Source organism: Cajanus cajan, chromosome 1, assembly GCF_000230855.2.
Source record: "Cajanus cajan strain Asha chromosome 1, NIPB_CcT2T_4, whole genome shotgun sequence".
Classification (NCBI taxonomy): domain Eukaryota; kingdom Viridiplantae; phylum Streptophyta; class Magnoliopsida; order Fabales; family Fabaceae; genus Cajanus; species Cajanus cajan.
Genome location: NC_138517.1, coordinates 79,865,194 through 79,892,225, shown reverse-complemented (window position 1 = coordinate 79,892,225; position 27,032 = coordinate 79,865,194). Strand labels below are relative to the sequence as shown.

The 27,032-nt window shown below is 28.3% G+C and overlaps 3 protein-coding genes and 1 long non-coding RNA gene across 4 annotated transcripts; 3 read left to right on the top strand and 1 right to left on the bottom strand.

The window, feature by feature from the left end:
* The first annotated feature begins 7,689 nt into the window (after positions 1–7,689).
* On the top strand, positions 7,690–10,837 carry LOC109789370 (peroxidase 15). The gene is made up of 4 exons (XM_020348300.3): positions 7,690–7,976; positions 9,367–9,558; positions 9,853–10,018; positions 10,164–10,837. The coding sequence occupies exons 1-4, from the start codon at positions 7,755–7,757 to the stop codon at positions 10,646–10,648; spliced, it is 1,065 nt and encodes a 354-aa protein (XP_020203889.1). The 5' UTR covers positions 7,690–7,754; the 3' UTR covers positions 10,649–10,837.
* LOC145951823 (uncharacterized) lies at positions 9,119–9,458 on the bottom strand. Its single transcript, XR_014429760.1, has 2 exons — positions 9,325–9,458; positions 9,119–9,203 (listed from the first exon to the last, which is right to left on the bottom strand). It is a non-coding gene; the product is annotated as an uncharacterized LOC145951823 (long non-coding RNA).
* Positions 10,838–13,212: 2,375 nt separating the features above from the next.
* On the top strand, positions 13,213–15,369 carry LOC109789371 (peroxidase 15). The gene is made up of 4 exons (XM_020348301.3): positions 13,213–13,484; positions 13,993–14,184; positions 14,429–14,594; positions 14,742–15,369. Exons 1-4 carry the CDS (start codon positions 13,269–13,271, stop codon positions 15,224–15,226), a joined length of 1,059 nt encoding a protein of 352 aa, XP_020203890.1. The 5' UTR covers positions 13,213–13,268; the 3' UTR covers positions 15,227–15,369.
* A 7,090-nt stretch (positions 15,370–22,459) lies between these two features.
* Positions 22,460–24,668, top strand: LOC109789377 (peroxidase 15). The gene is made up of 4 exons (XM_020348306.3): positions 22,460–22,742; positions 22,893–23,084; positions 23,675–23,840; positions 23,929–24,668. Exons 1-4 carry the CDS (start codon positions 22,521–22,523, stop codon positions 24,405–24,407), a joined length of 1,059 nt encoding a protein of 352 aa, XP_020203895.1. The 5' UTR covers positions 22,460–22,520; the 3' UTR covers positions 24,408–24,668.
* The last annotated feature ends 2,364 nt before the right edge of the window (positions 24,669–27,032 follow it).

Genomic DNA, 27,032 nt, shown 5'->3' with positions numbered 1-27,032 from the left:
CTAAGAGCACCACAACTACCTCAATCCACACAATGGGATGAGTGATTTCGAAAAACATCTCCTCTAGTCTTAGTGATCAACAGCTCAGCCTTACGGCCTACAACAGCTCAGCCTTACGGCCTACAACAGTTTATATCGGCATGCAACACCGCACAACAAATCAGCATATAGCAATAACAGTATACAGTACAGCTCAACATTATATAGTACAGCCAGGGGCGGATCTTCATAGGGACAGGGGGGAGCCACGACTCCCCCAAACTTTTCTAATTTTTTTTATTTTATATATATATATATATTAATATTATATTTATATATTATTATATCATTAATTATAATAAAACTAAAAAAACTAAGTTAAAAAAAGAGAAATTCTATTATTTTTTTAACTAATAAAAAATTAATTTATAATTTTATACATATATGAAAATAATCTGACACTTCTAAAAATAATCTGGCACCCCTAAAATTTTTTTTCAAGTTCCGCCACTGAGTACAACTTAAACAACTTACAACACAACAATATTTTAATTAAGCATGAACATCTCACAACACAATTCATCATCAACCAGCTTAACAACATTCATCATTAACAACTTAAATCAGCATACAATTCAGTTCGGATCAACAACAAAATTTAGCATTAACATCATATAGCACAGCTCAGCGTTACATCATTAACAACATAAACAACATACAACACAACTCAACTTTTCATCATACGGCATTAACAACAATATTAATCAGCATAAACAACATTCAGCACAGCTTAGCTTAACAGCAATAACAACATGATCAATAACTTTACAACATACAACATATTCAACACATAATACGACTCACCCATCTTGTTTACAACTCATCTATTATGCCAAATTACCCACCCAAACAACACCAATCAACCTACGCACCCAAGACAGCCTTCGACTTATCCAAATCACTCCTTGTGAAATGAAAACCTTTACATAAAACAACGTATTAGAAGTTATACTACTCCTACCATGCTCATCCTTATCTCATATGAAAGATAAGAATATTTCCTACAACTCTCATGAAGACACCAAGTCCTAATTCCTTTATCTACCTTGTTAAAAATTCTAAAAACCGCAACAGCTATAAGCAATACTGGCAGCTTGATCCCTTTTCACTAAAACAGCCATATCTGGAGTTCTAGACCTCCTTTTTGGGTGATTCCAGCGCCATTGGAAAGCTAACATCCAAGACTACAACTTTCATGAAGACTATAAAGAATTCTGAAAGCAAACGCACGCCCGGCGCATTAAAATCACGCCCGGTGCAAATCTCAACCAAAGACCTACAGAGGTCTTTTGCGCCGAGCGCAATATCAGTAACAAAAACATAAGATTCACGTCTGATAGTGCGCCCGGCGTGGTTCTCCCCACGCCCGGCGTGATTCACCCAGGAATTCTCCATTTCAACTCACGCCCAACGCGAAGAACTGCGCCCGGCGCAATTTCAAACAGTAACCCTCACCACTTCGAAAAATTCAACCAAAACCTGCAAAATTAGCCAACTCAAACACATGCAATCCATTAAATGAACTACATTTACATCAAACAACTCAAAAACCATAGCTTTACCAACATGAAACCATCAAAACATGAAAATCCCAAATTTTCACCCAAAACCCTAAAACCCCGAAAATGAAATTTCTTCAATCTCAGCCAACAATCATCCAACATCAAACCCCTCATGAGTTTCTAAACTCATTTCCACACAATCCAGCAAAACCTAGCTTCCCTTACCTTGGTGAGACGATTCCGAGCTCCGGGAAGAGAAAGGAGAAGAAGAAGCTTGAAGAGAAGCTCCGCACGGCTCAGCTAGAAATCACCTTCTACTCAGCACCACCACTTAAGTTCACTGCTTCAACTTGGGGAAGAGAAAGGAGAACAAAATCAAGTTAAGAGGCTTGAGAGAGTGAGCAAGGAAAATAAGGGGAGAAGAGTAGAGAAAAGAGAGGGAGAGAGGCTGCGAGTGTGGGGGTCTCACATTATCTATGTCACATTGTGTTAGATTCACTTATTATATCGTTTTCTTTTAAATTTTTCTTGTGTTTATTGTAATATGTTAAAGTTCTTTTTTTTTAATAGTTTTTCTTAATGTTAATAAAATAAAGTACTAAGTTTCTAATTTTAGCCTTTTAAAGTTAATGGTAGATGTATTTGATATTTTAAGTAGTTGATTTTAGAATTTTTCTTATAAATTCTTGTGAGCTGTAATCACTTATGATTTCTTAAAAAAAAAAAAAAACTAGACTAATATTATCATCCATTGCTTATATTTAAGTTCATTAATAATATGATCAACTATAATTAATTTGGGACACTTGATTTTAATTGTGTGAAAAATAGTGTTGATCCAATCTCAAAGCTCATAATACGAGGTGCTTAAGATTAATAAATAGTGTGTTTTAGTCTTATTTGTCGTCATGATAACAAAAATGACTGATTATGATCTCTAAGTTTGTTTAATTGAAAATCTAAAATATTTGTACTTGTGATCAAATTAAAAAAAAAAAAAACTTGACTTTTCAACTGCAAAGACTTTAATAAAGCATAGAGAATTTTCATATCCAGTCATATCTTCAATAAGTAAATACATAATTTAAATCAGAGTATTAAACTGTGTGATATAATTGACATTTTTTTTACAATTGATTGTTTTAATATATTTATTATTATTATTATTATTATGATTTTTATTTCAAATTTAATTTTTTTAGGTCAACACGAGTCACTCTTATAAATTACTTTTTTTAACTATTATTTTCAATTTTTTTTTTTTTGATAAATTAACCTAATCCAGCTTGCAACTCATCTAGGGTTGGGTTGGGAATCTCATTCTCAAATAATTTTTTTTGATACATATTGTAAAAAATAATTTAATCTAACTTAACTAGTTTATTTGACAAATTAATGAATGACATGTTGAGTTAATCCATTTTATAATCCCTAACTACCAATTTGAAACCAAATTAAAACAAATTTGTGAGTAGATATGATAATTTTTTTAGTCTCTTAAAATTTGTAAGAAAAACTGAGTTGGGTCATGGGCTTTTCACTATAGTTGGATCTCGTATGTTCACCAATACAAAATAGGTTTCGAGACTCAAAATTGGGATGCTAAGTGAACTAACTGTCTAATGATGTGTTTGGATGATGAATTTTATAAATTTAAGAAATTTTAAATTCTTGGTATTTGAATTACTTTGATTTCAATTTCTATCATTCTTAAAATATTTTGTTTGGATGAGTCAATTCAAATTTCTTAAATTTTAAATTGTTAGGTTGAATATGATAATTTGATTTCACCATAATAAAATTGATTTTAAAATATATTTATATGTTGAGATTTTAAAATTAAATTTTATAAAAATAAATATTAATCCATTTTTAAATATTTAAAAATTTTAAAAATTAATATTAGATAATATTTAATAATTTTAAAAATATTTTTGAATATTCAATAATTAAAAGAATGAAGAGATAAGATAAAATATATAGGTGAAATAAGAAAACAAATATGAGAAATTTTAAATTCTCCTATTTTTGGGAGAATTTGAAATTCTACTACTTGAAAGAATTTCACAAATGCTTGAATTTTAAATTCTTTGTAAATTCCTCGTCCAAACAAAGCATTTCACCTCAAGAAATTTGAAAATTTTCAAATAAATGAATTACCTTATATAAATTTCCCATCTAAACACACCATAAGGCTTATTTGACCGATGTTCGGTTGGCATTTGAAATTTAAATTAAAAGAAAATTTGAATGATTTTGTTTAAAGAATATTTCTAAAAATAACTTTTTTATATATTTTATTTTCTTCCATTCAAATATATTATAAAGGTGAGTACGACTCAAAATGTTGGAAGAAAACGATGAACTCGTGAGCCATCAGTGACGACCGTAGGCTTTATGATGAGACGATGATAATGGAGTATTCCACTTCACAGTCGTAATTCTAATACAATTTGTAATAAACTACCATTACCATATCACCAAGTGGCTGTTACATTAAAATATCACATGCCTCTTCATAGTCTTCAATCTCCAACATATCAAAAGACAAAACGATAGTTGAAAATTTTAAATATATTATAAGGAATTCAGTTTTTGATCTCATAAATATTGGAAATAAATTATTAAGAGATTAAATTGATTTCGATAAATTCTATTTCTAAAAAATTAGTATCCGATTATCTATGATATTTTTAATGCAAAATATAAGAGAAGAAAAATAAATAGTGTTGTCCAAGTTATCTGCATGGAGTAAGAAATTTACTTACCACGTGACGTCCTTTCTTTTCTACTGACAAAATCAGCTCTTGTACGAAATGATTGCCTACAGTTATCTTTCACTTCTTATCCATATCTCAAGTCTCAATCATCACAATTAATTCAGAATTAAATTGTATTCATCAGCTACGGTTACGGTAGGATAAAAAAAATTAAAAAAAGGAAAATTTAAATAAAAAATATTTGATACAAAAATAGAAAAACAATTGTTGGAGTATTCATCATTCTTTTGTTGGTTCATGACTTACGAATTTAGTTATTGAATATTTAAGTGCTACTTATTAGTTTTCACAAATTATATATAATCAGCAACTAAATTCAAAGTGATTCTAAATTTCCAATAATAAAAAAATTACCTTAACAACTTGCTCAACTTTCTAAATCCCAACATAGCTTCCTAATTTGACTCTTCAACGTTCTCGTTCTTTGAACCTGGTAAGTGCTGATCTAGATATATATCTTTCTGTCTTGCCACAGCACCAATAAAAGGCTTTCAAAATTTCAAATGCTTCCCTTCAGCAGTGGTAAATATATGTACCATAACGTTCTTTAATAGATCCAACTACTTCAATTATAATCATTTTTTTTACAATTTAATTTTAAAATTCAATCACATCAATTTGCAACCCAAATTCATGAGATTTTCATTGTTCTTTTCTCTACACCATGTGATTGTAATTTTTAAATGATATTTGCACGAAACAATTCTCTTTTCATGGTGGGTAACACAAGGAGAGATTGAAAAATCATGTGGAAACATGTCTTGTAGCTAGCAAAGAATAAATGGCATGATACTTTATTAATTACCGGTTCTAGTGAAAGCCAGCCACCAGCTTAATTATTTCAGGTTTTAAAATATTCAAAGTCTTATTATTTACCAAAAAGAAAATATATCTCAGATCGACGGAGTTTTCTTTATATTTTTCTAACCCCTTTCCACTTTTACTTTCTCTTTTCTTCTGGCTGCTTTCTGTGTATGAGATCTATGACATTAAACAAACTTAAACAAGTGTTTTGATCAAGGTTTTTAATAAAAACATACAGAATAAAACTTTTATAGTTTTACTGTTAGTGTTAGGCCAAAAAACCCTCTTTTATTAATAAAGATAATCGTGTATATATAAATTCATATTCATCTTCTTGTTAGAATGATTTACGATTTTGCATGTATCTAAACATAAATAAATAATATTTTACCACTTTTTACTTTTTTCAAAAAAATAACTAAAATATTATTCTGTTAAGTGTGACCAAACTCTTAATTAGTTTAACATTAAAAAAGTATAAATGTTCCACTCATTTGTTTATTATTGTTGTAAATGGCTTCACCTAATGTTTAAAGGCGGCAATAATGACTGTACCAGAAAGTAAGCATCGGTTGAACAAAATAATGCAAGATAAGACCAAGCCAAAATCACCAAAACGAAATGGGTGAAAAAATTGAAAACTGCATAGACTAACTCAACTCGTTGTTAGAGATTGAAAAACACGACATACCTTAACGCAACACTTATGTTTTGTTGAATAACATACTTCCACCATGCCATTTTGCAATATAATTAATGACGTAAATGCCAAGAAAATTTAGATAGTGCAAACCAAATCCTGGTCGTGCCGCCCACGTGTCACCTCATCAGGACCACTTGATTTTATGATATAATAACATAAATTTCATTTGGTGGCAATCAGCAATAGTAGACTTTTGCTTTTAGGGGGTCCACATGTATATATGACAGTACCCCTAGGCACTAGCTACGCATTGCAACACCTTAACTACATAATAATTTAAGGAAAAATATTATTGATACAATCTCATGTAAGTTAAAATATTATTGATACAATCTCATGTAAGATAATCCACTTGTTTGGTGATAATTTTAGGTTAATACAATTGATATATCCTAAATTCTATAACTTTTTTAAAATTCACTTAATTTAAGGGAGTAATTCAAGAATTTTATATGTTTGTCTTTTTATCCATAGTCACGTGAATTATCTATTATTAAAAAAGTGTTATTTTTTGCGAATTTTACTTAAAAAAATATTTATAGTTTTTTTTATGAATTTTCTTAAAATAATAATTTCACAAAAAAAATTATAAAATTATTTGTGAAAATAATATACAGATATTTTTTACAAAATTTTTATGAAAAATAATCTATAAAAATTTTTTGTAAATTTTACTACAATTTTAGTGATCATAAAGATTTTTTTTTCATGGTAAAAATTTGCATAAAATGTTGTAAGAATTTTATTTTATTTTTTACAAATTTTCTTGTAAAAATAAATTTACAAGTAATGTTTACTAAATGGTAAAATAAATTTACAAGTAACTTTTTTTGCAGATTTTTCTACCAATTTTAATCTGCTAAAAAAATGATTAAATTTATAAATTTAATAATTAAAATATTTAATTAAAAAATGTTATTTTACTAAATTATTCATAAATATATCAATATAATTAATTTTTATTTTTTATTTTAAATAAATTAAATATATAAAATTTTACAAATATGATAAATTAATGATAATGAGTTTATATTTAACGATAATTTATAAATTTTAAAATTAAATCTATTTACTTAATAAAATATTATTTTACTAAATTATTTATAAATATTTAATAAAAACTAATTTTAATTTAAAATATTAATACATGAAATATTTATTTTAATTAAATATATAAATTAATGATGATGAGTTTAATTTAATAATAGTTTTTAAAATAAAATTAATTAATAAATAAATAGTTTTTTTTAAAATATTAAATATTTTAAGAGTTAAAGTAATTTATAATAATATAATTTTGTTGTTAAATATATATTAAATTAATTCTCTTTCTAAAAACATCATCTAATTAATATTTATAAAAAAATTCAAGTTCCACATCGATTGAAAATAAAATAATAAAATAGTATATAAATTAAGACAATACTTATCTTACAAGTTAATTTTGTGTGGTTGGGTGTTAGACCTATAATCTATAATTTAAGACTTTAAAAAATAGTATATTCATTGTGAACATTTAACAATTAAAGAATTATTAATAAAATTTACCTAAAAATTACCTTTTACGTAATAAACTTTCTGTAATTATTTTTTTTTATTTTTTTATAAATTTTTTTCGCAAGAAATTTTATAATTTTTTTTATAAATTTTAAAATTTAGAAAAATATGTTATTTATAAAGATATTATTTTAAGATAAAATTTTGTAGAAACAATATTTATTGCAAATTTTTATATAAAATTTACATAAAAAAATTGTATTAATGATCATGAATCTTCCTTCTTTTGTTTTGAAAATGATGGTAGCCGACGGTAGCAATATCGAATATCCATGATGGTCATTTGTCTCTATAAATAAAGGCTCATTTTCTGCCTAGTTTGCAACAGCATCAAAAGCAGAGTCTAAGAGAAGAAGAAAACAGAAAAGAATGAGGTCCTTTCATGTCACAGTGACAGCTCTGTGCTGTGTAGTGGTTGCGGTTGGAGTGCTACCACTCTCCTTAGATGCACAACTTGACCCTTCCTTTTACAGAAACACTTGTCCAAAGGTTCATTCCATTGTTCGCGAAGTCGTCAGAACCGTCTCAAAGAAAGATCCCCGCATGCTTGCTAGTCTCGTTAGACTTCACTTTCATGACTGCTTTGTTCAAGTGCGTAAGCTTTTAACTTAATCCATCATCACTCAGACTTTTGTTTCCTCGATCACCATTATTTCTTTTTTCTCTTCTTATGCTTCCTTGCTTCAAAACCCCTTCTTTACAAAACTGTTACCATAAGTAGTTTGAAATTTGTATATTTTAATTAAGAGTTGATATTTTGAACTTTAATCTCGACGTGAAATCACTGCTAAAGATATCACTCTATCTTTATTATGGTAAAAAAATGGTTATATACCTTAATTCCTATTAAATATATATATAAAAAAAACTACTTTAATATTAAAGGATTTAGCTTATATGTTCTAGGTAATGGTCTTTCTAAATATGATACTTGTTATTTATGGCAAAGTGGTGACAGTAGATGAAGTTGTTATCTTATATTATTGTATTTCTCTTTATAATTTTATAAATTTTATTTTTTAATTTTCATAGTTAAAAACGTTTTATTTTAGTCTTTATATATATATATATATTATATTTTAATTTTTGGTACAATTATTATAAAATTAAAAAAGTAAAATTTATGAAATTATGTAGATTTAATAGAAATAAAATTTTATATATAGAAAATAAAATACATTAATTATAGTAACTAAAAGGAAAATTTCATTGTAATATAAGAAGTAAAAAAATCAATTAAACCTGTTGAAATTTAAGTATTTCTTTATTATTTTTATAAGATTTAACCCGGTAATCATAATAATTTTAACTTTTTCACACGTTTTTTCAATTATAATATATGTTATTACTTACTCTTTTTCTTTATGCAGTCATAAAATATATGTCGTTTATTTGTGTATCCGTAGGAAAAGCAATTTAAAGTTTAAACGACAGACATTTACATAATAACATAATCCTTTTGGTCTCACTCGTACGTAGTATGCACCTTACTTTAACTATAACGACATTTCTTTTAGCAAGATATGTGAAAACTGAAAAGCATACACTTTAAGATGAGAAAATACCATTTCCTTCACCATAAATGACATGTCTTTTGACAGCTTCCACTCACCACTCCTAAATCCATAAATAATGGGACCACTTTCATTCTCAACCATAGGTATTGAAGGGTCTAATTTATTGAGGGAATAATAATGGTGGCTATGTTCCCGAGCACCAGCTAGCGACCCTCAATCTCATCTCATTATAACCTCCTTTTCTCTATGATTCTCAGCAATTAAAAAATGTTTCATGTATTGCTACTTTACTGGTACACATCTGAAGAGATAAAGATAAAAGAAAAAGAAGTGTAGAAATTAATGAAAAGTGTCCATCATGTGATTATATTGTGCCGTTGTCTAAAATTTAGAACTCTAAGAATAATATTACTTTTACTCACAAATCTTATAAATTATGTTGCTGATGCTTGTGGCATATCCAGGGCTGTGACGCATCGATTTTGTTGAACAACACTGCGACGATAGTGAGTGAGCAACAAGCTTTGCCAAACAATAACTCGATAAGAGGTTTGGATGTTGTGAACGATATCAAGACAGCAGTGGAAAATGCTTGCCCCGGAGTGGTTTCTTGTGCTGATATTCTTGCCCTGGCAGCAGAAATTTCTTCTGTTCTGGTATAAATGCTATATCCAATTTATTTTGCTTATAAGTTATACCAACTATAAAATCACATTATCACAATATATATTAACCAAAAGGTTGCAATCAATTACAAATGATGCATGTAACGTATGTACGTGGTTAAATGAAAGTTTCTAAGAAAAAATATATATTATTACAAATGATATCAATTCAAAACTCTATGAGGTCAAAATCTATACTATATTATTAGACATTAATCATGTTTAATTTAGAGCAATTTTTAATTTACTAGACTTCAAATGATACAATTATATATGTATCCACAGGCTGGTGGTCCTGATTGGAAAGTACCCCTTGGAAGAAGGGATAGTTTAACAGCAAACAGAACCCTTGCAAATGAAAATCTTCCAGCTCCATTCTTCAATCTCACTCGACTTAAAGCTGCTTTTGCTGTTCAAGGCCTTGACACTACTGATCTAGTTGCACTCTCAGGTAACAAATATTCCCAAATTCAAATTATCCTATATGTTGCAAATAATAATAATAATAATAAATGGAAAATTTCTTGATTTTTAGGGTAAAGATATAAAAGACCACACATATATGATGAATTAATTAGCATATGATTCAATTTCAGGTGCTCATACAATTGGAAGATCTCATTGTGCTTTCTTTACTGATCGATTGTACAACTTCAGTGGTACAGGAAAACCCGATCCAACTCTTGACACAACTTACTTGCAACAATTGAAAAAAATATGCCCCAATGGTGGACCTAACAACCTTGCCAATTTTGACCCAACTACTCCTGATACATTGGACAAGAACTACTTCTCCAATCTTCAGGTTAAGAAGGGTTTGCTTCAGAGTGACCAAGAGCTATTTTCCACAACTGGTGCTGATACCATTAGCATTGTCAACAAGTTCAGCAGTGACCAAAAGGCTTTCTTTGACAGCTTTGAGGCTTCAATGATTAAAATGAGTAAAATTGATGTGCTCACTGGAAAGAAAGGAGAGATCAGAAAACATTGCAATTTTGTTAACAAGAAATCTGTTGAACTTGATATTGCTACTGTGGCCTCCCAAGATTCATCGGTGGAGGGTATGGTTAGCTCAATCTAAATGAATTAGGGTTGACTAGTGTACACTTGAAAAGGTGTGATTAGACCCCACCAATAAAGATGTTACAGGCACATTCATGCCATGTGCCCGATGCTAGCTAGTTGTTATGCACTGTGTTTGTGTAAGATTTTCTTTATTGTAGTTTGAATCATGTAGTGTTCATAATCAAATTTCTTTTTGTGCCTCTAACTTTCGCTCCTTGTGTGTGCTTTTTTCTAGTTTAGGAAAGAGATCCTTAAGAAGCTAAAATATAATCGATCATTTATATATTGATTGTATAATTAAAAAGGCAAGTTAAAAAAATAGCTGGAAAAGTTAAAGAAAATATTTCAATTATAATGCACCATTATCTGAATTTATGATTGATTCGCTCAATGATTCATAAACTATAACACATTTTTCCATCGGGCTTTTTGTTCACTTATGTGAATGATGTTGACAGGCATAATATTAAAGACATATACACAAGACTCGTAAAGAGAAACTCTTTCATTATTTACGGAGAGACACATTGGCATTTTTGAAAGAGAATGAGAAAAGCGAAAGTTTTAATCACGGCATCGCCCTTAGCCTCCATCTTTCACTCTTCTTACATCATAGATTAGTTATGAGCGATTTATTTATTAGTGTTATAGGAATTGATGTGACTCCATCTATTATTTTTAAATTATTCATTAACGTTATTCAGTTAATTATTCTTTTTACTTTCTTAATTTTTATTTTGCCTTACCCACCCATAAATTGAACTTTTGGAATTAATTGTTGTTGAAAATCACTTCTAAAACTGATTTAGACAAGAACCCTAATAAAATTTATTAATCAATGTTAGAACCATTAATCTACCCTGCTTAATAATATAATTAAAAATTATTTATATATATATATCAAAATTCAAAATATTTATATGTAAAATTTTGTATTGTTTTACATTTCTTTCATTTTTTTAAATTTGTTCATATTTATTTAAAAAAAATGAAAAAAAAATACGAAGAGAGTGGGAGCGGGCCAGGAAAACTCGAATCCTACCAGACGAAAATAGGTACTGTTCCTACCGTAAGTCTGCTGTCATCGTTAGGGTCACCGCATCCGAGATGTTCCTACCGTAAGTCCGCTATCATCGTTAGGGTCACCGCATCCGAGGTATTGTCCACTTTGGCACTAGTTGGGCCGTCACGATTTTGTCCTTGAAAAGGCGCCTCTATGGGTTAAGGAGGAAGAGTGTTTATAAACTACCCTTAGCCTCGACTTCTAAGTGATGTGGGACTTTTAGGCATACCGAACAGGTACCCAAATTTTATTTTAACAAGTATTAAAGGTGGAGGCAATAATAATTTTAAATTTGTGGGAGCTCCCGACCCGCGCTCGACCCACGCGGTTGGCATGCCTAATGAAGAGAGTGAATGGAAAAGTTGAAAAACTCCGTATACTATTAGTGACCCACAACTTGGTGTCAGAGCTTGCAAAGCATGACTTGAATACAGTAATCAACACTTAATTCATCCCTTTTAGTAGAATACTTCTTTTTACTATATTCTTTTCATTTTAAAATCTTATTTTAAAAAATTGAGTCGAGTATCAATTAATTCAATATAGTTGATTCTATAATATGGTACTACATGAAATTAATTTCAGTTGGTGTCAATCACAACAATGGGCTCTATCTTAATTTACGGCAAACCCACATGACAGTAGGACTAGCTACGCACTGGAACAACAACTTATTAAAGTACTCCTTAATATTTTAAGGGAATATGTTATGAACACCATTTTTAACTTTTATTCTTTCATAAAATCTTTTTTATTTGATGGGTTTTTATGTGACTTTTATTAAATATGAGTTTATGCTTAATTTTAAATTAGTGATACTCGGTAAATTTTAACTAACGAGAAAGAAAAGTAAAGAATAAAAAAGATAGTGTCCAATATATTATTACTAACATGCACACTCCTCATATTTTGAATCAAATAATAATACAAGTACATCTTATTTTGAGCTGAGGTGAAAAGGAAAAAAATAGAAATAAAAGGGTTAAAAATATAATTATAATAAATGAGATGTAATGAAAAATAAAAAGAAATATATATATATATATATATATATATATATATATATATATATAAAGTAATAAACACTCACATATCATTGACAATTCTTTTTAGTTCTTTTCACACATATCTTGTTAATCATATAGCTTATGATATTTACCTATTTTTTTTATTAAAAAATTTAAATTTCATGTCGATTAAAAATTAAATAATTAAATAATATATAAATGGAAAGTAATTTTTACTAAACTGATTTTATAAAATTAAATTATATATAAATTTATTATTCTAGATTATTAAAAATAATTATTTATTATTTATTCACGTACTAAATTTAATAATAAAATAATTCGTCCCGTATAATTTTTTTTTTTGTAATGTTGAGTTATGCTCGAATTCATTACTTCTAAAACTTTTTTGTCTTTTCACTTTTTATCTTTTAGCAGACACAATAAGATTATAATATAGCATGGGTAGCCGACGCAAGGAATATCCGTGATAATTGTCTCCATAAATAAAGGCTCCTTGTTCACAACATTAACAACAAGAGACGCAGAGTCTAACATTAGGAAAAATGAGGGGTTTCTTCCATGTCACAGTGTGTTGTATGGTTGTGGTGCTTGGAGTGCTACCACTCTCCTTAGATGCACAACTTGATCCTTCCTTTTACAAGAAAACTTGTCCCAACGTTCACTCCATTGTTCGCCAAGTCGTGAGTAGCGTTGCTCAGAAAGATCCTCGTATGCTTGCTAGTCTCGTTAGACTTCACTTTCACGACTGTTTTGTTCAAGTACGTAATTATATACATACATACCCTTCATTTCATTTTATCACATATTTTAGTATAAGCTCTCCAACCCAACTCTTTAAAGGGAGGTGTAATACGGTCATATTTATTTTTTAACAGAAAAAAAAATATTATAAATTAGTGACAATAACAAAATTTGAACCTAAAGTTTTGTAGGTACAACTTCAACCTATATAGTGTAATGTAGTCATACACAGAAGTGTCGGTGACTTAGTTCACAACCATATGGTCATATGTAGTTGTTTACAATGAAACTCGAGAGACAAAAAAAGTTCCTATAAATTGCTTGACCACCGGACACACCATACTGATATGGCCACATATGTAGTCATTGAGAATGAACTAGAAATAAATTGATTATGACTCTGAATAGTAACTTCTTCCTTAAGCACTTGTAAAAGAAAAAAAAAATGAAATAAGTTTTACTATTCATAAGCTAAATTAAAATAATTATTTTTTTGAAGAAACTAAAATTATTGTATTTTTGTAGGGCTGTGACGCATCAATTTTGTTGAACAACACTGCCACAATAGTGAGCGAGCAAGAAGCTTTCCCAAACAACAACTCAATCAGAGGTTTGGATGTTGTGAACCAGATCAAGACAGCAGTGGAAAATGCTTGCCCCGGCGTCGTTTCTTGTGCTGATATTCTTACCCTTGCAGCTGAAATTTCTTCTGTTCTGGTATAAATGCAATTTCAAACTGATTATTTGTGTGCTGAGTCTAATTAAAGATCATTCAGAAAAATATCTTTACTTAATTTCTTCATAGAGATATTAATTCAAATGTCTATGAAGTCCATATGATCTTTTAACATTGATTATTACATCACAAGATTAGCTCAAAGACATATCATTATTAGTCATGCTTAAGAATAACTTTTACTTTATTAGTCTTAAAATGATACAAGTATATATGTATTCACAGGCTGGTGGTCCTGATTGGAAAGTTCCCTTGGGAAGAAGGGATAGTTTAACAGCAAACAGAACCCTTGCCAATCAAAATCTTCCAGCTCCATTCTTCAACCTCACTCAGCTTAAAGCAGCCTTTGTTGCTCAAGGTCTCAACACTACTGATCTAGTTGCACTCTCAGGTAACAAATGTTCCCAAATTCAAATTATCTTACGTGTTGGAAATAATATTAATAAATGGAAAATTTCTTGAAATTCAGGGTAAAGTTATAAAAGACAACAGATGGTGGATTAATTAGTATATGATTTTTTATATGATTCAATTTCAGGTGCTCATACATTTGGCAGATCTCACTGCGCTTTCTTTACTGACCGATTGTACAATTTTAGTGGTTCTGGAAAACCTGATCCAACTCTTGACACAACTTACTTGCAACAATTGCAAAAAACATGCCCCAATGGTGGACCTAACAACCTTGCCAATTTTGATCCAACCACTCCTGATACATTCGACAAGAACTACTACTCCAACCTTCAAGTTAAGAAGGGCTTGCTTCAGAGTGACCAAGAGCTATTTTCCACAACTGGTGCTGATACAATCAGCATTGTTAACAAGTTCAGTAGTGACCAAAAAGCTTTCTTTGACAGCTTTGAGGCTTCAATGATTAAAATGGGCAATATTGGTGTGCTAACTGGGACCAAAGGAGAAATTAGAAAACAATGTAATTTTGTTAACAAGAAATCTGCTGAACTTGATATTGCTAGTGTGGCCTCCCGAGAATCATCACAGGAGGGTAGCGTTAGCTCCATCTAAATGAATTAGGAATGATTACACTTGAACTGGTGTGATTAGAGGGTACCAATAAAGAAGCTATATGCTGTGCCACTAGTTGTTTTGTTATGTGTTTGTGTTACATTTTCTTTCTTCTAATTTGAATCATGTAGTGTTCATAATCAGTTTCTGTATGTGCCTCTAGCTAACTTACGCTATTTGACTCCTTCCTCTAGTTTTGAGACGATCCTAAAACTAAAATATAATCAATCATTTGTATGTTGATTACATAATAGAAAAGGTAAGCTAATAAAAAAATAGCTGGTAAAATTTAAAGAAAATATTCTATTATTGAATTATACATAGATGAAATGATCTAAGTATAATCTAGTTATGGTTCCCATAATGCATAACGTTTAGTTATGATGAAATAATTTGGAGAATGTCTTCCATGGGCATGGAAGATAGGGTAAGTCGGATGAAAGCACACATGTTAGAAAACTAACAATTAAGCTATTATAATTCTTAAGACCGCCATAAAAGAGCTAAAACAATATAAAATAGACATCGAGATATTTCTTTCATCTAGGTGTATACAAAAAATTCTTTCATCTAGGTGTATACAAAAAATTTAAAGTGATCCGAACCGATCTATAACCGATTTGATTCGTATTGAAAAATTTGATCCATTTTGAAAAAAACTACGAACCGATCCACTTTATAAAATCGGTTCAGTTATTCGATCCATTTTTACAAAGTGGATCGGTTCAGTTCGATTTGGTTTTTTAAAAAAATAGATCCATATATGAGTAAAAAATGGATAACTGTACCATACCAAACCAATCTAATTTTAAAAAAATCGATCCATATTTTAAAAAAATCAAACTGATTCACTTTATAAAAAAATGATTGGTTAACCGATCTATTTTTATAAAATAGTTCGATTTGGTTTGATTTAAATTTTTTTAAAAATCGATCTATGAACACCCCTACTTTTATTAATGCCCCATATGTAAGGGGAATGGACTTATATAACTTAGCTGATGTCAACATTTGGATAATAACCTTACAAGTGTTATTGTTTAGATTTAAGAATTAAAATAAAAAATAAAGACTAACATATAAATTCATTAAACTTTTAATTTTTTTTTCCTTTTGGCCCAAAACCCACCCTATTAGATACTACTTCCTACCTCCTTAAAACATGGGAACTAGATAGTTATGTATACAACTAATGATTTTTGTCTCTATATAAATGGGAGTTTTTACCATCATTTTAGGATTCTCAATCAAAATCTAGTTTAACATCAATGAATTTAGAGGGGAGAAGGAGTTGGAAAAAAATGTGAGAGAATTTAGATTTGATCTTCATTGCATTTTATATTTTTTTATAGATGAAAAATAGTTTAGAATTTATGAATCATTTATTTTCATTTTCAAATTTTTGTTATTTATTGTGATCCTTTTATCACAATTTCACATAGAAGGGGTAGTTTAACCAATCTTTAATCAATAACTACTAGAAAAAACTTTTTAAGTAGAGTAAAAATTTTTATAAATATTGATGGGCGACTTTTAACTTTGCACAAGATCCTCTTTTGTTTCAATCTAAACTTTATTATTTATTAAAAAAAAAATTAGACTAGGAACTCAATCCAAAGGAAACTCTCTGTTTAAATCAACTGTCTACAAAGAAATCAACTATTTAGTTATTGGCCATTTTCACGACTAATCAATCAAATTTGGAACTGACAACACTTATTTTTTTCGTATAGATATGTATTGAGAAATTTATTCAAACTGTGTCTAATTCTTTCTATCAGATATAAGTTGCATATCTAATCGCAACTAAAGATATGGTGTAAGACATGTAAAGAAATTTTATTATTTTTTTAAAAAAGCTTAAATGTTATACTCAAGTATATATGAGTTGTGTCTTTTTGGCATAATGTATAATTTTTTTCTCGATAGCTTATTAATTAATTCAAAATTATTTGATCGTATTCTTCTTCTTCTGTCAAATAATAATTTTGCAATAAAAAAACTTAACACACAATTATGTAATTTTTTTTCCCAGTTAATCCACACCTTGCACGGTATACACGCTAACGATGGTGAACTAAATACGCAAGGAAGGTCAATTTTTAGGTGGATGTTATTCTCTTATCTTTTCAACATTGTTTCATTTTTCTTTGTTGAAGTGATGTGTTATTCACAATATTTCAAAATCGGATTGATTATAGAATTAGAGGAGGTAATGTTTTGCAAGTCAATATATGTGCGTGTTCAATATAATTCACGTTAACTTCACAGCAACAAACAGTGTTTTAACTTTCATATTTTATGCATTGAAAAGTAAAACATACATTCTAAAACTTTTAAACACATAACCAAATATAGCGTAAATTCATATCTAATCTTAATTTAACCAATATTTATACACTCTCTAAAGTAAAGAAATGTACATATATAGAGAATACTGCAAGCTCCTCCCAAAGATTTATTATAACTAATTTTGAAATGAAAACAACAAATTTACAAGGAATGATACCACTAGGAGTCAAGATTTGTATTTTTTTTTTTTTTAAATGTTTGTTCAAACTTGACAAATTCAAAAGTAAAGATAGAATTCAAACAGGCACACTTGGGCAAATGGAGTTTGATAGCAACCGTGCACTAAAGTCCACTGGTCTAGATTGGATCTTAACGGAACAGTTTGAAAGAATGGGATAAAAAGTTTGAAAACAATGTCATAAATTATTATATATTGTGTGTCACCATGTGGGTTATGTCACAAATGGTTCTAGATATATTCTTCTCACCAAAAAAAGTTTAGTTGTCCAAGTTAGATGCATGTGTCTGCCTCGAGCACATAATGTTTTACCACACCAACACCGTGTTCTTTCTTCCTGGAAAAAATGTTCATCAAAAACCTAGTAAGGTAGACAAACAAGACCGACAAAAGTAGGTTTAATTTCTTCCCCATGATCTCGTGGATTCTTTTCGTGTCTAAAATATGTGCATTATGTGTTGGTCTACGAGTCATTTACCTAAGTAGTTAAGTTTTTTTAAATAAATTATTGTATAACAACTCTTAGTTTAGTCTATGCCCTCAAATTGTTAAAGAAAATATTGGAAGCAAGAGTTTGAAGAGATGCAAGCTGTTTAATTTTGTCACATCATTCATGTCTTTAACATGCTAGCTGTATTCAAACTTTCATGATACGTGTAGGCATTATTGTTCATTGACATGTTAATGAAAATCTTTAAATTAATAAGAATTGAAAATAAATATGTTGTTTTTAGAAGATTAAATATAATTATAATATTTATTTTAGGTTTAGGGTTTATAATTTATTTGATTTAGTTTACTTCTTATATTTTTTACACTAATTTCCAATCCCATTTTATCATTTTCTTTCATGGTATCATTGTAAGATTGATAAAAATTATGAATTTATAAATTTTATGCATCATCTTCGGTAAAATTTATTTATACCTTATAAACTTATTAGGAAAAAATTAGATGACAGTATGAAATGTTTTTATATCATTAATCGTATATACTGTAAAATATTAAAAAAGACAAGCTAAAACTAAGGATTTTTTTTTTAATTTGCATCTGAAATATTAAATTTTTTAATTTACAAAATTTTAATTCTAGAATAAATTACACCATTGCCTTCTAATTTTATGAAATTATATATACATCTCTTACTTTATATATTCCTAATATACTAACAAGGCATAAGAAGAAAGATATCCTAATAAAACAAACTAGATCCCCAACCACCCAAGATTCATGTGTGTCAGGTTTATCATAAGCAAACAACGGTTTCACTTAATAATAAATACTTTTTTATTTATTTAAATTATTTGGTAGTCGAAATTACATTCTTATTTAGATATATTTAAATTAATTGAATTAAATATATTTTTAATTCTTGTAAATAAGGTAATATTAATATCTAGTGCTTCAAAAAAAAATCACCCTATCATTCATATATAGAAGTGTGCTATATATGATTCTTATTTTCATAAATACTAAATAGGAGGGAACAAACTTTGTTCATGACAAAGATTTACAGCTGATATATTTTTTTTATAAGTGATAAAACAAAAAGGAATTTAAATTTATTAAAGAAAAAAATAAATATTTTCTTATAAAGACTTGAAAATATTTAATTCTGTAAAATTAACTTTTACACTACCAATATTTTATTGATCTTGATAAAATTAATTTCGATTTTTTTTTTTAAAAAAGAACTAACCTCTTCATCCTCTAAATCATGTTTCGGAATAGTAAAACAATAATCTAAACATGCATGGTCGTGGATCGTTTTAGGCTCCTTTTGCCATCCTCAAGATATTATAAAAATGAATAATACGAACAGATAATTATTATTGAAACATAATAATTATAAATTCATGTAGATTATTTTTTGACAAAGAGTCTACCCTTGAGTAACTTAAAACCTCTGGCAAAAGGCTGCCTGTTTTATTTTCCTATATATTTTTTTAAAAAAATCAAACCGGTCGGCCAAACAAAAAATTAGTTAAAAATTAGTAAAACAATGGTAAAAGAAAAAAGACCAAAAATTGCTCAAAAATCATAGTGAGTCGATAATTTTTTTAAAATAATTAAAATTAACCTAAATTTTTTGTCGTCTTATTTACTATTTTAAATATAAATTATTATTAATAATAAATATTAAGATGCATTAATAAAAACTTAGATTAAATTATTAAAATATTTTTTTGTTACAATAAAATTTATATTAAGGTAAATCAAAACTTTATATAAGATTAGAACAAATCATCAAATTCTTTAAAGATTTTCAATGAGATTCCAGATTACTTCATTCTCTTTAATATATTTATTTAAAAATTAATAAAAACTATTAAATTTTAAACCAGTATAATAAACGGTTGAATGACAAATCCAACTATAAGAAAAATATTAACTTTTAGCCTTAAAATGTTTTAAAACTTCTTTAAGGAAGTAACTTTCAGACATAATGAATGGACATTGACCAAAAGAGCGCGTGGAAAACTAAAAAAAACAAGTCTATAAACAATGTTCCATCGCATCTCAATCTTCTTTTTGTTTTTCTGACTTGCGTGTAGTTCTTATTACTTTAAGTATATTAGTAATTCTGTAATTGTCATCATAAGATGTGATCTTAATACACAAAATCGATTTTGTTTGAGTCGAGAAACTTCATATTACTATTTTTATTTTCAATGAGATGTCTCTTTATTATGGTTTTTTTTATATACACAAGAGATTTAATTTTTAATTAATGTGAACTTTTCTTATAAATACTTTTAAAAAAGATAAAATTAAACTAATTTACATATATATAATAAATAAATAAATCGAAGAAATTAAATTAATATGAGAGAATAAGTGTTTTAAAATTTGGAAAGACTCGATTAACACAGCGAGTAAAATTTTAATATATTATTAAATATATAATTTTAAAATATATATTATAAAGATTTAAGTATATTTTAAATCTCTCAAATTTAACATAAATTTATTTTTTATTTTTCAAATTTAAAATTAGTTTTTTTGTTCCTATAATTTAAAAATATATATATTTTTTAATTTTTATATTTAAATTTTGTTAAAAAATCTATTAAATACTATTACATAAAATTTATCTATTAGTATCTCTATTAGTAAATATATTACATTAAAAACTTACGATGCTATCTCAATCTAATACTTTTAGATGTTATTAATAACCTGAAAAATTAAAACAAAATTTTAAAAAATTTCTGAATTAAAAATAACAATTTTATATTTGAAAAATAAAAATAAACGTATAATGTATTATAAAAATATATTTTACTGATGCACATCTATACTGAGACATACCGGTTCATTTTTCAAATGATGCAAAGAGATGAAACGGTTTATACCAGTGGCACTACAATACTACAATGCAAACTACAAAGAGATGGGACGGTTTATACCGGTTCATTGGACGGCTTAGGCTATGTTCGGTTTACTGTTTGGACAGTCGAATTAACGTTCATTTCTGAATGAATGCAGCATCCAAAGCAACACTTATGTTGTTTTTTTTTTTTGTTGAATGAGAAGTTTTTGTTTCTCAACTCCCCTTTAACTTAACATGTAGCATTTAAATTTTAACTAGTGCAACTGACACCATTACTCTCACCTACCAACTTGAAGAAGTAATAAATCTAACATATTACTTGGTTTCGAAATTCCTTGGGCATACCCCTCCATATGCATGTGAGCTCTTTGATTTTGGATGTTTCAACTTTTTTGAATATGTGGGATCTCTGATTTTAGATCTAATATTAGAGACCAAATTATAGGTTATATGTTATTTATATTTATTTTGATCCTTATGTTTTCCTAACTTGTATTTTATTTTATAATATGTACAATTAATTGGTTTTTTTTTATGTATTCTATTGTACTTAATTTAGTCTTGTATTCATTTTTATTTGATTTTTTTAATAACAAAATTTATTAAAAATAAGTTTGACTAATAATATTAATATCAAAAGATAAAATAATAATAATAAACTTTCTTCATTAATTCAAATATACTAAAAATAATAAATAAATAAAAAACAATATTAATGTCACTATAAAATACATATTCATCTTAGTAATTATACATATGAAGATACTTTTCATTAATATTATCCAAACAACTTTCATTTCAACAAAGTAGTTTTGAAATAAAAGTATCCAAACATAAATCAAGTTATACTAAATTTACTTTTAACTAAACTTAAATTTATAAAATTAAGTTCAACTAAACTTAATTTTTTCAATTTAAATCCAAACACACACTTATATCAGTTTATTTGTCAAGTCTGAAATTAAACTTACCATTAATGTCAATTTTAATTTATGAATCAACTTAGTTGAAGATTATGGATTTATGAGATAAACTTACCGGTTGGATGCAAACCCCAAAGAGGGGAATTAGAAAGAAATTCTATTATTGTCAATCAAGTTCTAAGGAAGATGAAGATTAGTCACTTTACAAAAATAATAAATAATTTATACCAATTAATATATTTATAAGAAAAGTGGTGTAATTTGGAGAAGCAAATTGAAAGTTTAGTCAAAACTTAACCTCTTCTAACACAAGAAATCTCTGGAGATCTTTGCACAATTCACACGTTTTTTCTCTCAAGTGGCATGATTGAAAATCATATCCACTAAAGCACAAAATGAAGGGACGACATTGCACTCAGGCTTATCTGTCCCTATAAATAGACAACACTCATCTGGGGGGTTCTCACAAACCCACCAGGTTCATCAGCACTTAGAACAAATAGAGGAATGAGTCCCCTTCGTGTGGAAGTAACAGTTGTGTGTTGTGTATTGGTTGTGCTTGGAGCACTACCATTCTCTTCAGATGCACAGTTAGACCCCTCCTTTTATAGGGACACATGTCCCAATGTGCATTCTATTGTACGTGAAGTCATTAGAAACGTTTCTAAATCAGACCCCCGAATGCTTGCTAGTCTCATAAGGCTCCACTTTCATGACTGCTTTGTTCAAGTATGTTTCTTCATCACTTCTCCTATGTTTCGTGTCATCGTCATATACATTCATTTTTCACAAACTCTTTATATTTTTTGGAATAATAGTTGTTGAGAATGATCGAGAGATAAGTTCATTATCTTTCTCATGCTTAATCTTGGCTTGTAGGGCTGTGATGGATCAATTTTGTTGAACAACACTGCCACAATAGAGAGTGAGCAACAAGCTTTGCCAAACAACAACTCAATAAGAGGTTTGGATGTTGTGAACCAAATCAAGACTGCGGTTGAAAGTGCTTGTCCTGATGTAGTTTCTTGTGCTGATATTCTTGCCCTTGCTACTGAAATTTCTTCTGTTCTGGTATGTTCTATCCAATTCTAAAATATTTTTCCTCTCAAACCATTCCATTACTTTGATACTTTTCACTTTATAAAAAATAACAATGGAGTAGATATAAAATTTACAAGTTGAGACTTTGTCCATGTATGTTTTCCAAATGTGCATATTATCACAATTGTAATCCTTAATTATGCCAAAAAGTTTACCCTTTTTTTTCTTCTTTAATTTAGTTTTTAGAATGTGTCATTTTAATTTTTAATTGACATAAGATAGGAGGTTTTGCTTCTTAAGAATCACTTTCCTTTGATTTCATTAGCAATCCTTTTTAAAATTCTCCTCAATTTTTCATATATTTAAAGCCAATTTTATGGTCTCCCTTAAACCTATGCTCATAAATTAATTGTCCATTTAAGAAAAGAGAGAGAGAGAAAATGAATGTTGATTAATGAATTAACTAAAACAAATCATTAAATAAAAAAGTCTACTCGCACCCAAGTTTGAAAATTGAATACAACATTCTTCATGTACAAAGTGTTAAATCAGAGTTTAAGTTGACATGTATGACTTTTTAACCTTACTTCATCTCTTCAATAATTTGCAACTATTCACAGGCACAAGGTCCTGATTGGAAAGTTCCATTGGGCAGAAGGGACAGTTTAACAGCAAACAGAACCCTTGCCAATCAAAATCTTCCAGCTCCATTCTTCAACCTCACTCAACTTAAAGCAGCCTTTGCTGTTCAAGGTCTCAACACCACTGATCTAGTAGCACTCTCAGGTACATATCAACATTTTGGCACTTCACAAAAATTATCTCCATAGTTAAAAAAAAAATGACACGGCATTTTGACCCTTTAATTTTTCAGGTGCTCACACATTTGGCAGAGCTCAGTGCTCTTTCTTTAGTGACAGATTATACAATTTCAGCAACACTGGAAACCCTGATCCAACTCTTAACACAACTTACTTACAAACACTTCGCACAACATGCCCCAATGGTGGACCTAATAACCTTGCCAATTTTGATCCAACCACACCTGACACATTTGACAAGAACTACTACTCCAATCTTTTAGTTAACAAGGGCTTGCTTCAGAGTGACCAAGAGTTGTTTTCCACAACAGGTGCTGATACCATTGACATAGTCAATAGGTTCAGTAGCAACCAAACACTTTTCTTTGAGAACTTCAAGGCTTCAATGATCAAAATGGGCAACATTCGGGTGCTAACAGGATCTCAAGGACAAATCAGAAAACAGTGTAACTTTGTTAATGGGAATTCTGCTGGATTGGCTACTCTGGCCACCAAGGAATCATCAGAAGATGGCATGGTTAGCTCAATCTAAATAAATTAACAAAACAAAGTTATAGTGTATGCTTGAAAATGCAGAAAAGGTACCTAATAAAGAGTTCAATAGGCACATACATGATGCCTTTCACCTGTGGTGAATCATGATATATATGTCTGTTTGTACATTTGTGCATTAAGCTCATCTGTCACTGTATTTGAAAGATGTGATTTGCTATGTTATGAGAATTCTATTATCATGTTGATGAACATGTAACAAGGTACCATGGTAAAAAGCTGGGGTATTTCATATTTGGTATCTGATGTGGCCGAACTACTAATTATTGTTAATTACTATAAGTATATCATGAACTAATGTGATTTTAATCTTTTGCATGAATTAATGAAGTTGGGTTAAATTTTTAACAACAAATGAATGTAAAATTACAACAATATGTTGATATGCACCCCGTGTAAAGCTCTAATGAATATTACAATATTGAAGATTTAAATTTATTTTTAAAAATAAAACTATTGCAAAAAATTTTTTTTTTTAAAAGTGCAATACTTCACTAGTTATATTAAATCATATCAAAATATTATATTATTTCAAATTCATTATTGTTTATAAAATATTATTCATAATACTTAAGTGTTGTTTGATTGTAGCAATGATAAAGGTAAATTAAATAAATATATTATTTCATATATTATAAAACTTTGACCAATATTTTTGTGATTATTATATCAAAAACATTTGAATATAACTTTTACCTTCCTAATTTATAGATATCTGGAACATTTTGCTAGTTGTAAGCTAAGGTTTGGATTTAAGTATGTAATTGAGTGAGGACAAAGAACGGGGATCATGCAATTTAATGAATGGAAAAGAAAACTACACAGCCTAAGATAGGAAACACAATTAACATAACTTTTACCTAATTATTATAAAATTTATTAAAAGGGTATTTTAGAAATAGAATATTTAATTATAAAATTTGTTGCATTTTTTTAATGATTTTTACCAAACTAAAAAATAATAATAAAAAATAAAAAATAACTTACCGGTGTATATATTGAGTTGGGCCTATTGTTCCAAAATGGGCTGGAAATGAAGATAGATGAGCCTAGTCTTTCTACATAGGAAATCAGCAAATATTGGTCCTAATCCTGAAATTTAAAAATATATGGATTCTATACCGCGAATAAATAAATAAAACTTCAAACAAATACAAGTGACGTTACCAAAAAAAAATTAAACGTTACCAAAAAAATAAAAAATACCAGTGAAATATTCTTTGCAGTTTGCACTCTGAATCAAACTCAGATTTAAAAAATAAAAAAAATAAAAATAAAGTGATGTTGGGAATATCATTAAACAAGTAGAAGCACCAAGTAGGATAATAACATATAAAAAGTATTAAATGAATAAGCAACTGAGGAAAGATTCTAGAATACAGAAATGTAGTAGGGAGTGGTTGAGTATTGATTGAAATATTAAAAAAGTACAATATACTAACTAAGATATGACATTGACTTCCTTAATTATTATAAACTAATAAGCAAGAAACATTCAAAAAAAAAAAAACCGTTCCTTATAAATGGCGTATTGGATTAGAACTTCCGAAATAAATAATAAATAGTCTTAATTGCATTTTTATCTCATAATTTAGTGATTGGAGAATTTTGAAATAAATAATAAATATTAAATTATGGAATCAAAATTGCTCATATATATCAAACTAGAACACCAAAATTACAATTAAATCTAAATAATACGTACATAAAAATATGCTATATATATCATCAACATCAAACATGCCCAATATTGACTGAGACACGTACCTCTATAATCACATCCATGTTTTTAAGAGTTGAGTACTCTATCCGAATTTTTAATAAAATGAAATAGTAACATAAGAAAATTAAAATAATAACTCATATAGTTTTAACTAATAATAATTGAGTTTGATTTAAAATGTTGCCAAATTAAGTGAGAAATGTTAACAAAAACCAATTCCATTTCAAATACAACCGGTACCACATAAGTTAACTAAGTAAAATATAATATATTGTTAGATCACTCTATCTGTCCTATATCCATTTTCTTTTTCACAAGTTCCTCTTTTTTGTGTGTGTGTGTGAGAGAGAGTTTTGTCTTTTATATTATAAATAGTTATTTGTTGTCCCCCGTTTTCTTTCTACAAGTGATCTTATTCCTGTAGAATATTTTGAAGGAATTTGGGAGCATATACTTACCATATAAGACGTTAACTAATTATATTAATTCACTTTTTTATTTAATATTTTTAATAAAATGTTATGAACATATAACATTATTCCTTAAAATAATCTAATATATGTTACTACAGTCTATAAGGAATTTGAGCATAAAAATGGAATGAATGAATTATGTAAACAAGTGTACACAATATTCAATTCAATTAAGCAAACAAAGGTATGAACTTATTATAAAATTAGTCCAGATTTGTTTGGATACATAATGAGACTTTAATGTTAAAAAGTCATAAATACTTTATACTTATAACATAATTAAAAATTAAAAAAAAAAAAAAAAAAAGACAACCTAATTTGGAGACCTTAAAACTGAAAAGATTTGGTTTTGAAGCGATAGAGTAAAATGTGTGCAACGGGGACCCAAAATTTAATGGGTTTAGGTTGG

Bases quoted from the DNA above. Each gene is read 5' to 3' on its own strand.
- LOC109789370 (XM_020348300.3), top strand. From the start codon at position 7,755: ATGAGGTCCTTTCATGTCACAGTGACAGCTCTGTGCTGTGTAGTGGTT. The intron at 7,977-9,366 runs GTGCGTAAGCTT...TGGCATATCCAG, and splicing joins TTCATGACTGCTTTGTTCAA to GGCTGTGACGCATCGATTTT. The intron at 10,019-10,163 runs GTAACAAATATT...ATTCAATTTCAG, and splicing joins TGATCTAGTTGCACTCTCAG to GTGCTCATACAATTGGAAGA.
- LOC109789371 (XM_020348301.3), top strand. From the start codon at position 13,269: ATGAGGGGTTTCTTCCATGTCACAGTGTGTTGTATGGTTGTGGTGCTT. The intron at 14,185-14,428 runs GTATAAATGCAA...ATGTATTCACAG, and splicing joins CTGAAATTTCTTCTGTTCTG to GCTGGTGGTCCTGATTGGAA. The intron at 14,595-14,741 runs GTAACAAATGTT...ATTCAATTTCAG, and splicing joins TGATCTAGTTGCACTCTCAG to GTGCTCATACATTTGGCAGA.
- LOC109789377 (XM_020348306.3), top strand. From the start codon at position 22,521: ATGAGTCCCCTTCGTGTGGAAGTAACAGTTGTGTGTTGTGTATTGGTT. The intron at 23,085-23,674 runs GTATGTTCTATC...AACTATTCACAG, and splicing joins CTGAAATTTCTTCTGTTCTG to GCACAAGGTCCTGATTGGAA. The intron at 23,841-23,928 runs GTACATATCAAC...TTAATTTTTCAG, and splicing joins TGATCTAGTAGCACTCTCAG to GTGCTCACACATTTGGCAGA.